Genomic DNA, 11,909 nt, shown 5'->3' with positions numbered 1-11,909 from the left:
ACAAAAAAAATAAATAGTCGGTGTTTTAAAATGTTGTGTTATTATCATTTTTATAACCTCAATTATAACCGTTTTCGTGGATACTATCTTAGTCCGCGGATGACGCTTAAAATTCCCGCTTGACGATCGAGAATCGTGATACCGTCATTACTCATTATAGCATTGGGCCTTTATTAGATACGGACTACAATAATATTTTCAACTTACAAGTGTCAATTATCAAATTATTAGAATGTAAACATTAATATTTAGTAAATCTTTACCTCCTAATTGTTAAATTTTTTTCATTTATATTCAAATCAGTGACAATATAGTGGTCCATAACTGTGTTTTAATTATCGTTAAGAACATAATTTAACATATTATACCGGTCATAATGGATCATCAGTAAAGAGTTAACTGAAATATTACGCGCCAAAAAAATGTCATCATTACAAACTGGTAAGTAGATTTTTTTATCTAAATATAGTTTTAAAAATAACATAAACTTATGAAATAATACATAAGCATATAACATTATAATATTATATAAACATTAAATTCAAAAAATAAGGGTCACTAATCCTGTATGGTTTATGTATGGAAAATATATATATATTAAATACTTGTTCACTTAAATGCAAAACATTTTCATTAGTGCCTATAGTGGTTTTGTTCCTCATTAGTAGAAGTAATACTTAAACCTAAATATTTATTCTATTTTTTTTATACAAACACACTTGTTAAATGTATATTGTGGAATTAAAACCATAATTTTACTTTATAATTTATTATAGTAAGAAAATTTTTTTAATAATTAAGAATATTTTTTGTTTGAAAATAACTAATTTTTAATTTATAATAAGCAATCTATAGATAGATGTTAACTTTTGCTGTACTTTGATTAAACAAGTCAATATATCAACATTTTCTGTCAATTGTTGGGTAATAAAATGTGATTTATTGAAAGATATACCTATTTCAAACAGATATTTCAGTAATTCAATATTTTAAAATTAATACTTAGGTACTTAGACTTTACTATGTTCAGCGAGAGAACATGCCGATTTTGCTCATGCCCTCGCTTCACAATGTTATATAAATCGGTTAACATATGACAGAATAAGATGCGCAGAAGAACTGATCTTCTCTTGCTGAACTGAGTATATTATGTTGGTTTGAAAATTGAAATGTTCACTATGGTGGTAACATATTCTAAACATTTGTGTTTTTGTTTTACTTCTTAAGTTAGGTATTCATCAACATTTATTTAACTAATCATAAAAATGTAGATTATAATTTCAAATGAAGGTGTTGACAAATTTTTCCTGAATGGAATCTGCACATGTAAATATGGCATTTATAAAATATAATGTTTTAGTATAATTCTATGCCATATAACCATTTGTTTTAAATGGTTTTTTCTTTGTAGTTTTACATTATACATTTTAACACAAGCACAATGTCTAAATGAGTACTGTTTTCATTTGAAAAACTGCAACAAATTATTGTTTTGCTATAATAACATATATATTTAGTTTACAATTCTCATAAATTACTTAAGTATTATAATTTTTATTTCAGAAGCTCGAGTGTTAATCGATGTGAGTGATGTAGTTGACATATTGGCTCGCCTACAATTAGGTGTCATATCTCAAGATTATGTAGACCAAGTTATGAGTAGCCAATACAGTTATTACAAATTTCCTGAATCTTATGAATCAATTGTCATGCCAGATATTGATTTTCCATCAATTATAAATGATTCTTGTGAGTTATTAAATATTTACTTACAACAACCATCAGCACATATACTATGGGATCAGTTTTTTAGTGATGATTCGTGTTATGTACATCCTAAACCATTGAGTTGTTTGCTCAATTGTTACATTCATTATGGACTAAAATGCATTGATGAACCTAGTTCCAGAAAAAATGGATTGTCTGCTACACGTTTATTTTTTTTGGCATCTACATTTATGGGTAGTAAGAATATTGGATTTTATCATATTAGCATACTCACAAAATGCACGGAGTTAGTTAAGTCATGTATAGCCATGTTAAATTTCACCGGAGGTATAAATAGTGGCGATGATGTACAATTGGAAGAAGATGAAAAGATCGATTTAATAGCTGATTTATTGGCTATTGTGAGAACTTTAGGAATAATGGTCAAACGATTTCAATTCTTTGATGAAATCAGCTCTTTGGATATGATTGTAGACATAATGATAGATGTGACCCATTTAGAACGCAATTCTGGCAATATTTTAGAACAAGTGCCTACTGAAAACTTAAGCTATGGCACATTAGCATTCAATGCATATGCAGGTTTGACCGATATGTTTAATGACAACTGTGGATCAACACTTGTTATTGGTCAAAAACTTATGCATTGTATGATAATAGGTTTATTAGTTGATGGACAGCGTGAAATGCAATTGACTACTAGACAATTCAATACAATTCGTGACCATCATTTATCATTTATTCGTAAAATAACGAGAAAATTGGGATCTCCATTTGAGCGTGTATTAGAAATACTATTGCAACATTTGTTACATCGAGGACCTGAACGAAGTGAATTAAGACCCCGTCAATTTCAAATCATATTAGAAGTTTGGAGATTATGCCCAAATAATGTTCGGATTAAAACTAAATATTATTTGTTACGCTTGGTGTACGATGTAGATGTTAAAATACGTATTGTTGCATTGGAAACTCTTTTCAAATTACTTTCAGAACCTGAAGAAATTGAACCCGAGGACCCAACTCTACTACAACTTATGCCAGCAACTAAACATGAATTCATTGTTGCTGTTATTCTTTCTAAATTTGAAGATTTTTTATTAACAGTACGTTCTAAAGCGTTCTCATTATTTGCAACTTTAACAGCTGGTCCACCTACTGCTACTGCACATCAAACTGCTTTAGCCAAACGTGTGCTTGTTGATCCTTACCTACAATTTGATAATTTAAATCACACATCATTCTGTAAAAAAGATTTCCACGATTTTCATCAATATTTAGAAAATGATATGGCCACTTTTGAACCAAATAATATAAGCAATTTAAACATTTACCCTGGGGCCAAAATTTTATTGTGGATCTTAAATGTACACGCTCGTGACGAACGAGCTTATATTCGTCGTATAAGTCTTACAGTTTTATGCAATTTATTTCTTATTAATAGTAAGTTAATGGAAAAATATTATTTAACATTATTGGTGAGTAGTTGCTCTGACAACGCAATGACCATCAGAAAAGTGGCTGTTTCCGGGTTAACTGATTTGATTTTAAAATATCCAGATAATCAAGATGTTCTGAAGTATTGGTTTAAAGGATTAATTCATTTAGTTGGCGATCGAGACAAAAAAATTCAAGAATTGGCTGTTGAATCTATGAATCGAGTTATTTTAAACAATATCAAACCATATTCTCCCAAAATAATTGATGGTAATGATCCATTAGATTATTTACCTTGGCGTGTATTAGACAATGTTTTAAATGAAAAAGTAGGCAAGTACATGATGTGTTTGTGTGAAAAGTGGCGCATCAATGGATTCCTTACAGATCGTAATGTTAAAGACATAATGACATATGTAGGTTCTTCAAATCACGGATGGACTGTACACAGCTTATATTTATTACAATTAATTTCACATCAATTAACTATTTCAAATATATCACCTCTTGTTAAATATTTTGATACGCAGTTTGATTTATGGTTTGTTAGAGAAGAAAATCCTTCAGAACTGAACATTTTGTTAACACATGCACAAATGACTATCGATATCCTATTTTTAAATCACAAACGCTTAGACAAAGAAACAAGACAAAGATTATTAAACACATTTGAAGATCTTTTGTTTAGTTTTAAAATACCAACTCGTCTTATATCCAAATCTTTGGATTTATACACAGTGTTACAATTAGATAATTCTGAAAAACTAAATACTAATTTAAGAAAATTGTTTCAAACCATTTGTAATTATATTGAGACATCTACAAATATAGATAATGAAGAGATTATTATTCGATATATATACACACTGGGTGACATAGGTTTAGTACAACATTTACAAATCAAACATAAATTTCAACAATATTTATTAGGCTTTTTAGGAAAAACTGATCAATCCGTCTCTTCAGCTCTTCAAACTATTGTTATCTTAACAGTAGGTAAATTAAGTATTGTGGATGAACAATTTGCAAAAGAAGCAATAGTCCAATATGGAGCAATACTGAAAAATCCATACCATCCATCAATAAAAATTAATGCTTTAACTGCTTTAGCTGATTTATGTTTACGCTGTACAACTTTAGTAGAACAAGCTATTCCAGAAATGTGTGTTTGCTTGAAAGCTGAAAGTGTTCCAGTCAAACGGGTAGCACTAAAACTACTTACTGGATTAATACTAGAGGACTATATAAAACTGAGAGATGTAGCTTTCTTTGCTTTATTGTGCATGCTTGAAGATCCTGATGATCAAGTACGCCAAGAAACTTCATCATTTATTGTTAACTATTTGCTGATCAAAAATAAAGATATTATGGAACGGAAACTAATTGAAGTAATTTTTCATTTTAATGGCTATACTGGAGTACGGGCAAGTGGTGTTGAAGATTGTTTTACAAACCCTGAGCTAAAGGCATTTTTTTCAATGGAAGGAGATTCAAAGAAAGCATCACGGCATTGTGTTTATAGATTTATGTTAACACATATGTTAGATGATAATAAGTTGAAACTTATGGTGAAAATATTCAATATTTTTGAGGAAGTTGTTAAAGATGTCAGAGCGACCGCTAACAATGAAGTCAGAGAGCGTGCCACACAAGTTATGAGGGATGCTTTTTGGATTTTAAAAGCCAAGGAAATGGCTTTGGCTTCTGGAAAACCACGTGATACTACCAATGATGATGACCCAGGAACATTAGAAAAAGTGGCTGATTTAGCTAAACAGCGAGTAGTTATGGAAACATATAAGATGGTGATGACTGACTACATAATACCGGGTGTGTTGAAATTAAAGTATGAATTAGAAAAGAACAAAAAAAAACTACCTACTGTAATGAACGATTTACGTGCATATTTATGTGCTCTAACTTCGGGAAAATCTCCAATAAAGGCTGAAATTGTGGAGTTGTTGTCAGTTGACAATGATCTAATTGCTGAAATTCTACATGATAATAGGCTAATGAAACAACACAATAAACATTTAGATGGTGAAAATGGTGTTGGAGAATTGGAATCTGAAGATGATGATGATGATGATGACCCTGCTACACATTTAATGCAAGATTTGGAATATGTTACTTGGGCACAAACAATGCAAATGCGTGAAAATGCGGAAGAGTCAGGTATGGATGTATCAACACAAGCCCAAATGGAAGAGGAAATTCAACAAAAAGCATCTGAGATATCTATTAATGAAGATGATTTACAAGATGTAGCAGCAGCCAATTTTAGTCAACTAACAGGGGAAGTTACAGTACGACCAATTAACAGTGATAAGAAAACAGTTTCTAATGAAACATTTACTCAAATGTCAATTTCTAAAAATAATTCAGCAATTCAATTGTCTGCTGAGAAAAAACTATCTAATAATCATTCAACCTCCACTGATTTAGATGATGAAAACCTACCAGCTTACAAATTGTTTGATTAGTACAAATACATTTTTTTTATTACACCATGTAGAATGATAGTTATATATTATATATGTGTTTAGTTTTCAAGTATGATTTAATTTTATAATATTAATATTCACAATGTTTGCTTGTATATATATCTTGAACTGAAATAAAATTGTTTATTTTTGTACTCTAAAATTTTTTAAATATCCTATAAAATATAAACTGTGGTGATGTTGAATGTGTTGTACTATAGGAATATATGAAAGTTAAATATAGATTGTCAGATTATAAATGTATGTATCAAATTTTTGAATAAATGAATCAAATTTGAATAGTGGACATTTCAAGTGACTTGTTAGATTTGAAAATATTTACTTAACATATTCGAAGTTAACTAAACTTAGACATTTTTAAACAAAAGAATGTTCATAGTTTTAGTTAGATACAACTCAATAATCAATATTCAACTAAAATAGTATTTTCAAAACACTTAAATTATGAGCTATGGAAAACAGCTGTATCATTTAAAAAGGGATATTGATTTCCATGTTCAAGGACAATTGCTTATTGGAAAAATTCCTTTTTTTAGTTTACTCTTGTAAGGATAATAATAAATGAATTACTTAGAAATGATTGAGAACAGTGAAACCTTTTGGACACTTAAAACAATTACATAATAACAGTATTGAATATTGTACTTAGAGCATTATCGAAAAATAAATAAAATAGTATAATATATATGTATTGTACATAATGATTGAAATCTTGAAAATTACATCTAATCTATTTCTTTATTTTGTTACTAAAAGTATGTAAAATGACGTCATACATAATACATTCTACAATACTAGTTGGACTTCACATTATTATTATACAATATAGAGGTATCAATTTACGGCTAAAATAACCGTTATCGTAACCGCGAGTCGCAACCCATCAAAAAAATTTCATGACTCATGGTTTGGGAATCGCTGGTATAAGAATAAGGCATAAGCATATTATATATTTATTTGGTCCATAATTTATATTTTATATTTTATGCATAGTCGTATATATAATGGCAAATGGCAAAATGGCATTGATTATAAATACTATTATCACCATAGGCGCAACTAGAAATATAGTTTTGGGCGTGCACAAATTGTGAAGAATTGTCAGGCCCCCAAACCCTGAACACTGTATATAGTTAACAGGAAAATCTTTCAAAAATAAGGCTACATAGCCCTAACACACAAGGAAGTTCTTTGGACGTATTAAGTGTATTCCTTCAGGAACTAAAGGAGCTTCCTAGGCTGAGTCATAGGCTTTAATAGGAAGTCCACAGGCTAATTATTGTAACTACGAATGTCTGTCTCCAAAGGACTTTCTGAAATTACTTGAATAGGAACTACACCATTATTGTGCCAGTTAGCTGCCAGACAGAATAGGTCCAAAAACTTCTATCGTTATAATTTAACTATAGTTAGTTTAATTACTTAACTATTATGTGTGCTAAATAGTTTTAAAAATTCTCCAATTTCCAAACTTAGAATGATTACAAAATTATATAATTAGGTTACATATTATTTATTACATAACCATTTATATACAGTTTAATTTGAACTCACAACTATTTTTTTTTTATTAAATCTTCACTTTAATACATTTTATATAATATTTGATAATACACAGTACCTTGATGTATACACCTAAATTACAGCAGTTTATTTCTTATAAGAATAAATAAAATATAAAAAATAAATGAAAAAATAATTAAATCTATGGCTGTTTAAAATATAATAAATTCTTATTATACTAGTAGTTGAATTATGTATTTTAATCAATGCATTGGTGTTGCATACATTTTGGTGGATACATTGTTTTTGTGCTGTGTAGTAGTTAAACGGTCAGGTGCATGTTTAAACCAGCTTTGAATTGACATGATTCTCAGTGCAGCATTCATAAAAGACTGACAACTTCTGTATGTAAACAAAATAAAAAAAGATCGATGAAAGTAATTCACACATATGTACATAATATGCACATGTAATTTCAATTTCCTATATGTATAATATAGAATATTAATATTCTTCAAAATAAGTTTGGATATCAAACACGGTTGAATGAGTAAAAGTAAAAATTTAGGCTCGGCTGACAGCGGCTACTACTAATGTCTATGGCAATGTAATACTCGAGTAAAGAGATTGAAGGAATCTGAGAAATCAGTATCAGTTTCTGCTATTTGATTGAACAGAGCATATTTTTTTGTTGAATGTATATAATGTAATAGGGTTAGTATAATTTATTTTCGATAGATTAATAAATACCTAGTAATACTTTAAATTAGTTTGTAGGTACTGGCAAAACATGTTTTTTTTTCCTTTATGACCAGTAAGTGTAATAAATCTTGATATTTCATTGCTCAAAAGTTTTATAAGAATATGACGTGTAACATACTAACATCATTAATGCTTGATCCACCATACATTGATAGTTTCTTTTTCTGAAAATTGATTAAATCTTAACTAATAATTTGATAAACATATTATTATTGGGCATAAACACTATTTGCATACAAAATAATATTTACCATAAGACTGTAGTACCTATGCCTTATTGTTTAAAATGTCATTAATATGATTAAATTGTGTTAATTCTTTTAAAGGAAAATTTTCATTGAAATGTATTTCAAATTTATCAATTTGTGTTGATGTAATATTCAATAGGCAATTATCAACTGAACGATCATTTGTTAGTAATTTTTCAAACTTGTTTAGAATGGTATTTTGATTCAACAACAGTTTTTGAACCTTTACCTTCACTTCAGCTAAATCTTCGAGAACAGATAAATCATTTTAAATCATGATGTTAAAAAAGTGCATTAATAAAAATAATACATTATAATATAATAATTAGGGTTGGGATTTTATAGCACTTAAAATTGCATAAATATGCAAAAAAAAGGAAATTTTTAATTTATTAATTAATCATTTTTTAACCACTTACAAATTATTATAGATAGTTACTTAAGATTTGAAATAATTTAGTCACTCTGATCTGAATCCAAATGAATTAACTATACAACACATTCAACGCTCATTCGTTGATAATCGATTATTAATCACAGTAGAAATCGACAATAAAACCCAACAAAATCAGCAGATAACAAAAATTAGAACCAAATACCTAATACAAAATTATCGTAATAATTCGATTAACAAAAGTCTAAAAACATGTTTCTTACTAAAATTATTTCTTAAAATATGACCAATTTTGATTCAAAAACAGGTAAAAATGCAAAAAAAGTTTCAATAAGTCCAAAAAAAAGGAAAATAAATTTTTTAATTGGAGTTCTCTGTATCATAAAACACATTTTTAGCTTACTCTGATATTTTTTAAGTATCTCATAAGAAATATGCAAATGCTATGAAATCCCAACCCTGATAATATTAGTACAACTGTTGGAAATTGAGCACCTTAGTAAAAATAGAACCTTACAAAATTACCCCCTTGGAATAACATTTTTCTTATAAATCTAGAACCAAATAAATTTAAAACAAGATACTAAGTCAAACCCAATAATCTACAAAAATAAAACTTAAGATAATTTATATTCTAGAGTTTAAAAAAGAAAAATGGTCTATGTAGTTGAATTTAATAAAGATTAATTAAAAAAAATATTTATAATCTTTAATCAATACATACGTTTACATTGACTTTTGTTTTTAAAACAATAGAAACATTTAAAACATTTTCATCGATCTTTATTACGTCATCAAATTCAAGATATCTTATAATATCATCATTTGCTTCACTGTTCTTTACATCTGATCCTACAAAAATTGTTTATAATATACAAAATAATAACAGTATATTTAAATAATTAAATACAGCGTCCTGTGATGATTTACCCATTGTGATATCTCTAAAATAAAGGAGATATTATAATTCTTTTTTTTTTATAAGATCCATAGGGACAAGAACTACAAGAATTACTAAAACTGTATGTCATATTGTCAATGCATACTTGCACAAATTCTAATACTACGTAATATTATATAGTATTATATAAAAAATTATATCAAAAATAAATAAATCGCAATAGCTATAATAAATTACTTTTCATAGTGGTATGCTGATTATAAATTTTCTGTATGGATTGTGTGGGAAATAGTGAATCAATTTTAGTTAATTCCATGCTTAAATTGGAAAGTAAGCTATTATCTAAATGTTTATTGGTTAAATCTGGAACTTAGATACATAAAATATTGTAATATTATACAACTATTATACTAGAAAAAATTCTAATAAAAAAATTACTTTTGTTGAGTTCATTTGAATTAGAAATACTACTGAGGTTAAAGTCGCCAACATATCTGGTGCTAAAACAAAATGGGTTTATTGTATATTGTGCAATATTAATTATTTGACATACATAATATTATTATATTTGATAAGTAAAATTAAAATTGCAATTATTTACATTTAGTCAACATGTGTTGAGTCGATGTAGCAGGATTGTCCAATGTTGGAGTTATGTCAAAATCATCGCATGGATTATACATTTTTGAACTACTGGATGTTGAACATGGTACTATAATATGTAAATAAATAAAATAAAACAAGTGAGCATGTTAGGAAATGTTGGTATTCAAATCATGCAAGTCCAATACTAACATTATAATTATACACTTTCTATATTAAATTGAATAAAATAAGCTATTATTGAATTTCATTTTCTGGTATTTTTCAATGTACTTGCAGATGATGGTGAAATATAAAAATTTAAGAGGTTATCATAGTTGTATAAATATTTAACTAATGCAAATATAACAATATATTTTAGTGTAGCTATTAGTAATATCATTACTAATTGATAAATAAAATGTATAATATTATTCATACCGATAGGTTTAGGAGGATTTGGATACTTCAATCCCTTTGAAGATGACACTTTTACTGGATGGTTTAGTTGTGACTGAGATTCAGTGCTTGAGTCAGAATCATACTTTTTTTACCCTAATTCGACGTTTACTTTTGGCATTATTGACATCAGTATCGTTATTTAAATGACTATAGTTTTCTGCGATTTTTAATTTTTTTACAGCCATTTCAAATACATCTGCAAAACCATTCATAACAAAAGACCAGTGTTATTTAAAAATTAATATGTTATTATATAAACTAAAATATACATATCTTTAATATGGATAAATAATTAAAGTTTATATAAAATTAAAGAATTTTCAGTTGAAGTGACCCAAAAGCAATTAATAAAATGTCTCTTATTTGGGGAAAACATAAGAACATTAATATTAATTAATATGCCTTATAGCAGGCCAAAAGAAGTACATAGGCACTAACCATCAGAACCATAGATTTTTATGATAGAGTAAAAAAAAAAAAAATTATGCTACTTATTAAACGTACCTATAACAAAAATTGTGAATTACTTTCTAAATAATTACTCAAAAAAATATTGATATTTTAAAATATTCTAAGAAATTAACTATTTGGCTTAGTTAAATGTTTTTACCATTAAAATTGTTCTCATAATTAGATTTACAAATTGGCTATTTTGAATTTTTCAAAAAAATATTTAAAATTTAATTTTAAATAGATGATATTTAAAATTTTTTATTTACAGTATTAAAAAATTAAAATATATTTTTTTTAATATTATATCATTTATGTACCTAGCACAAGTGTCTTTAAATTATATATAAAAAAAGGTGGATAAGTGGATGTCGCTCTGCTGTACAGTAGGTTACAAGTGGGTCACTGTAATGGATGGTGTTAAATTTGAATTCAATGATATAATATCATTGTATAAGAAAAACGATTCTGAGCAAAAACGGTCAGTCAGCCTATGATATTACCAAGTATATTTGATGATATTATTGTGAATAAAGTAATTTATATATAACCTATTTACGTGGAGCCTTGTTTTAAATTTTCAATCCTTACCCATAAAAGTTAAACAATTTATACATTTTTAACTACAAAATAATTAATGAATTATAAATTTGATAAATGTTGTCAAAATTTGAACTTTAAATGCTTATAAAAAAAATTGTGCCTATGTATTTTTAATATTTTTCAACTGCTATTAGAACGATATATCAGGAGCCTTATACTAAATTTTCACGCTTTTTTACCCAACAAAACAATTTTTATTGATATTTATAGAAAAAAAAAACTAAAAAAATTGAAAACTGACAATGTCCGTAAACCGCTCAAAATAAGTCTAAATATTTTCAAAATGTTATGGTGTATAGAAAATGCTAATATAAACATTCAGTGAAATTTTCAAT

At 27.4% G+C, this 11,909-nt stretch overlaps 1 protein-coding gene across 1 annotated transcript; it reads left to right on the top strand.

Annotated features, from left to right (window-relative positions):
- On the top strand, positions 1-5,803 carry LOC132948959 (condensin-2 complex subunit D3-L-like). Its single transcript, XM_061019679.1, has 2 exons — positions 1-441; positions 1,564-5,803. The coding sequence occupies exons 1-2, from the start codon at positions 423-425 to the stop codon at positions 5,646-5,648; spliced, it is 4,104 nt and encodes a 1,367-aa protein (XP_060875662.1). The 5' UTR covers positions 1-422; the 3' UTR covers positions 5,649-5,803.
- Positions 5,804-11,909: the final 6,106 nt, after the last annotated feature.

Source organism: Metopolophium dirhodum, chromosome 7, assembly GCF_019925205.1.
Source record: "Metopolophium dirhodum isolate CAU chromosome 7, ASM1992520v1, whole genome shotgun sequence".
Lineage (NCBI taxonomy): Eukaryota > Metazoa > Arthropoda > Insecta > Hemiptera > Aphididae > Metopolophium > Metopolophium dirhodum.
This window is presented reverse-complemented; position numbering and strand designations above follow the sequence as displayed.